Genomic DNA, 4,020 nt, shown 5'->3' with positions numbered 1-4,020 from the left:
ATGCAGAAGTTCTGTGAACTCAATTCAAAGTGTAAAGTTGACAGAGTTCTCATTCAATACAAAAACTAAATAGCTTCAATCCTTAGTGACTTTACTTCTTGTTTACCTTATGTTGACTAGTGCTGATAGTACAGAGTAGGGTTATATCATTTGAACTGGGAGAGTAGGTGAAGAGATTTTGGTTTTGTGTTGACTGGTAACTGACTGTAGCATTGCTATATAGTGCCTACACAACCGAGGCAATTTAATGAAATACAATAACAGTAGAACTCCCACGAATGTAGCCACACTGAACGCCTGTTTGACTCTCCATTTGTACCAGTTGCCCCCACTTCCTTATTTCCTGGATGTAAATACTTCATCTGGTTTGTTTTGCTCAGCCGCTAAATAGCCACCGACCACCTCGGTCCTCTCCACTGATGGGTCTGAAGCCGCTATTATGGAGCATGCCGATTGACAGTGGCGGGGACAAGTTACTTTAACCTTCAGTTTCCTCTGCAGGCGGACTCAGGCTGCATCCTGCAGCCTATTTACCCAGAGTGACACGCTGAAAAGCCCTGAGATTAAATCTCTATCCCACAGCTCAGCATCATTCATTTGTCCTGGCTCACCTGAGGCCCCGACGCCAGCAAACATTCTCCCCAGAGGCCGAGAGACAACGCAGCACCGAGATTTACTCTGCTAGTCAGGTCAGGCTGCTGGGAGAGCACAGATGTTTGGAGGGCTTTGTTCTGTACTCGTGTCTATGAGCGTGTGCGCGCATTTCAACGTAACCACCTGCCAACTTTCTCCAGTGTCAGTATGTAAGTGTCTGTTTGAGGGTGTGTTTGTCTCCAACTGCCTGCCAAGTTTGTGCATTCATGTGTGTGCTTATGCCTCACAGGTGTGTGAGTGTGTGGCTGAGTGTTTTTCTGCCCGGCAGCGTTGCTGAGTGTGTGGTGGGTCGATCGATGTGCGACTCCTGGTCATTGACAGCGTGTCTTTTGCAGGGTGGCTGCTTTAATACTGGGAAGTGGTGGCTCAATCACAAATGCTGAGGACGGCGCCCCTATAGCTCACCTAGCTGAGCAGGCGACCCATGAACAGGGGCTATAGTTCCCAGACGCAGCAGTCATGGGTTCGACTCCCGCTCACGACCCTTTGCTGCAGTTCTCTCACCTTTCCTGTCTGTCTCTACTGCTTGAAAAGTAAAGGCAAAAAATATATTTAAGCAAATAAAAATGCTGAGGACATCCACACAACTTCTCCCTTCAAGACCCACATTCATATACACGTGGACAAAATTGTTGGTACTTCCGATTAATGAAAGAAAAACTCACAACAGTCACAGAAATTACTTGAATCTGACAAAAGTAATAATAAATAAAAATTCTATGAAAATTAACCAATGAAAATCAGACATTGCTTTTGAACTGTGGTTCAATAGAATTATTTTTAAAAATAAACTCATGAAACAGGCCTGGACAGAAATGATGTTACCCCCAGAAAAGACTGAAAATAATGTGACCATAGGGACATGTTCAATCAAGGTGTGTCCTCTAATTAGCATCACAGGTGTCTACAAACTGTCTATTTATAGGATTACAAGTAGTCACTGTGCTGTTTGGTAACATGGTGTGGACCACACTAAACATGGACCAGAGGAAGCCAAGGAGAGAGTTGTCTCAGGAGATTAGAAAGAAAACCATAGACAAGCATGTTAAAGGTAAAGGCTATGAGACCATCTCCAAGCAGCTTGATGTTCCTGTGACTACAGTTGCACATATTATTCAGAAATTTAACATCCATGGGACTGTAGCCAACCTCCCTGGACGTGGCCATAAGAGGAAAATTGATGACAAATCGAAGAGACGGATAATACAAATGGTAACAAAAGAGCCCAGAACAACCTCTAAAGACATTAAAGGTGAACTCCAAGGTCAAGGCACATCAGTGTCAGATCACACCATCCGTCATTATTTGAGCCAAAGTGGACTTCATGGGAAACGACCAAGGAGGACACCATTGTTGAAAAGAAATCATAAAAAAGCCAGACTGGAATTTGCCAAACTGCATGTTGACAAGCCACAAAGCTTCTGGGAGAATGTCCTATGGACAGACGAGACAAAACTGGAACATCAGCTCTATGTTGGTAGATGCAAAAATGAAGCAAATCAAGAAAAGAACACTGTCCCTACTGTGGAACATGGAGGAGGCTCTGTTATGTTCTGGGACTGCTTTACTGCATCTGGCACAGGGTGTCTTGAATCTGTGCAGGGTCCAATGAAATCTCAAGACTATCAAGGTATTCTAGAGAGAAATGTGATGCCCAATGTCAGAAAGCTTGATCTCAGTCGCAGGTCATGGTTTTTGCAACAGGATAATGACCCAAGACACACAGCTAAAAACACCCAAGAATGGCTAAGAGGAAACCTTGGGACTATTCTGAAGTGGCCTTCTATGAGCCTGATCTAAATCCTATTGAACATCCGTGGAAGGAGCTGAAACATGGTGTCTGGAGAAGGCACCCTTCAAACCTGAGACAACTGGAGCAGTCTGCTCATGAGGAGTGGACCAGAATACCTGCTGAGAGGTGCACACGTCTCATTGACAGTTACAGAAATCGTTTGATTGCAGTGATTGCCTCAAAAGGTTGTGCAACAAAATATTAAGTTAAGGCTACCATCATTTTTGTCCAGTCCTGTTTCATGAGTTCCTTTTGAAAAATAATTCTGTTAAACCACGGTTCAAAAGCAATGTCTGATTTTCATTGGTTAACTTTCATAGAATTGTTATTTATTATTACTTTAGTCAGATTCAAGTTATTTCTGTGACCATTGTGGGTTTTTCTTTCATTAACCAAGGGGTACTAACAGTTTTGTCCACGTGTGTACTTTGTGTGCACAGATATTTATCAGAAAATTATATTTCACCCAAACTAACTCTTTCTCATGGTCATTCTTCTAATAACAAAATGAGACACAGTAACTCAAAACATTACAGCTCAAACTTTAAATTGAACGTTATCAAAACTCAAGCAGTTTCTGTTTCTGGCTATTTTCCAAACAATGCGGCCAAAACAATTTATCCACACTAAGAACAATTAACATCATGCTCAGACTCACTTACAGGAAGTAGTTAATTATGTTACTCCCCTCTGAGATATTTTTCATCACATGAGGAATCATTTTCCTGACATCACTGGGATGTACCAGTGGTTTAGCCTTTCTACAAAAAGTGCTCCACAGGATGTTAATAGTTAGGTGAGAGGCACTCATCCAGGAGCTAATAGCACACAAAAAGCTCACCGCCATTAAATTCACTGCAGCACAGGGGCTGTGTATCTGCTGGCATCGTTGGGCAACTGTGACATGAACACCAGCATTTACTGTTGACTCTCAGCAGGTATCTACTCCTAACCTGCTGCGGCTGGCTGACTGCCGGCCTGTGTGTCTGCTGCTGCTGCTGCTGCTGCTGTCTGGCCTTGGTGAACACTCTGTGAAATAACACCTACGCCTCGCTGAAATACCGACTGCATTGCCCATAACATCATACTGATGGCACTAGCTTTGTTAAAAAAAATATATATATATATATTAGAAACCAGTCCCTGGAATAAGCCAGCAGCTTATTTTATCATGGAATGTTATTTCAACTTTCTTATTTTCACAGAAGCAAGGTTGCCTGGGATTTCTTTTCATTTTATTAAAGATTTTGTGAATACCTGCCTATGTTTAATAAAGGTATTTTTCTCAGTGTTGCTTTGACTTCGCAGTGACAGTTATGAAATGGCATGATGCCCCCTCCCCTTTTCAGCCAATTCTTGTTTTTTGGGGTTTTTTTTCTAACTGATTGCACAAAGTAGTCCATAATGATACAGCAAAAACAGCTTTTTAGAGTGTTTAGTACATTTATTAAAAATAAAAGACTGAAGTATTTGTTCTACATAAATACCAAGCCTCTGGACACTCAAAATTGTGCTCTCTTGTATGCTGCTATAACCAGTGGTCCTTGAGATGCCTGTATAATGTGACTGGGGTC

The 4,020-nt window shown here is 42.2% G+C and overlaps 1 protein-coding gene across 1 annotated transcript in view; it reads right to left on the bottom strand.

The window, feature by feature from the left end:
* LOC103359506 (NT-3 growth factor receptor-like) overlaps positions 1–2,716 on the bottom strand; it is a gene marked incomplete at its 5' end in the record, with an annotated part of 33,757 nt that extends 31,041 nt beyond the window's left edge. The window contains one exon of the mRNA XM_008284878.1: positions 2,672–2,716. Coding sequence (XP_008283100.1) covers positions 2,672–2,716 — 45 coding nt within the window. The remainder of the gene's footprint in view (positions 1–2,671) is intronic.
* Positions 2,717–4,020: the final 1,304 nt, after the last annotated feature.

The sequence above is a fragment of the Stegastes partitus genome, unplaced genomic scaffold (genome assembly GCF_000690725.1).
Source record: "Stegastes partitus isolate 25-593 unplaced genomic scaffold, Stegastes_partitus-1.0.2 Scaffold377, whole genome shotgun sequence".
Lineage (NCBI taxonomy): Eukaryota > Metazoa > Chordata > Actinopteri > Pomacentridae > Stegastes > Stegastes partitus.
Note: the sequence above shows the minus strand (reverse complement) of the source record. Positions and strands in the feature narration are given on the sequence as shown.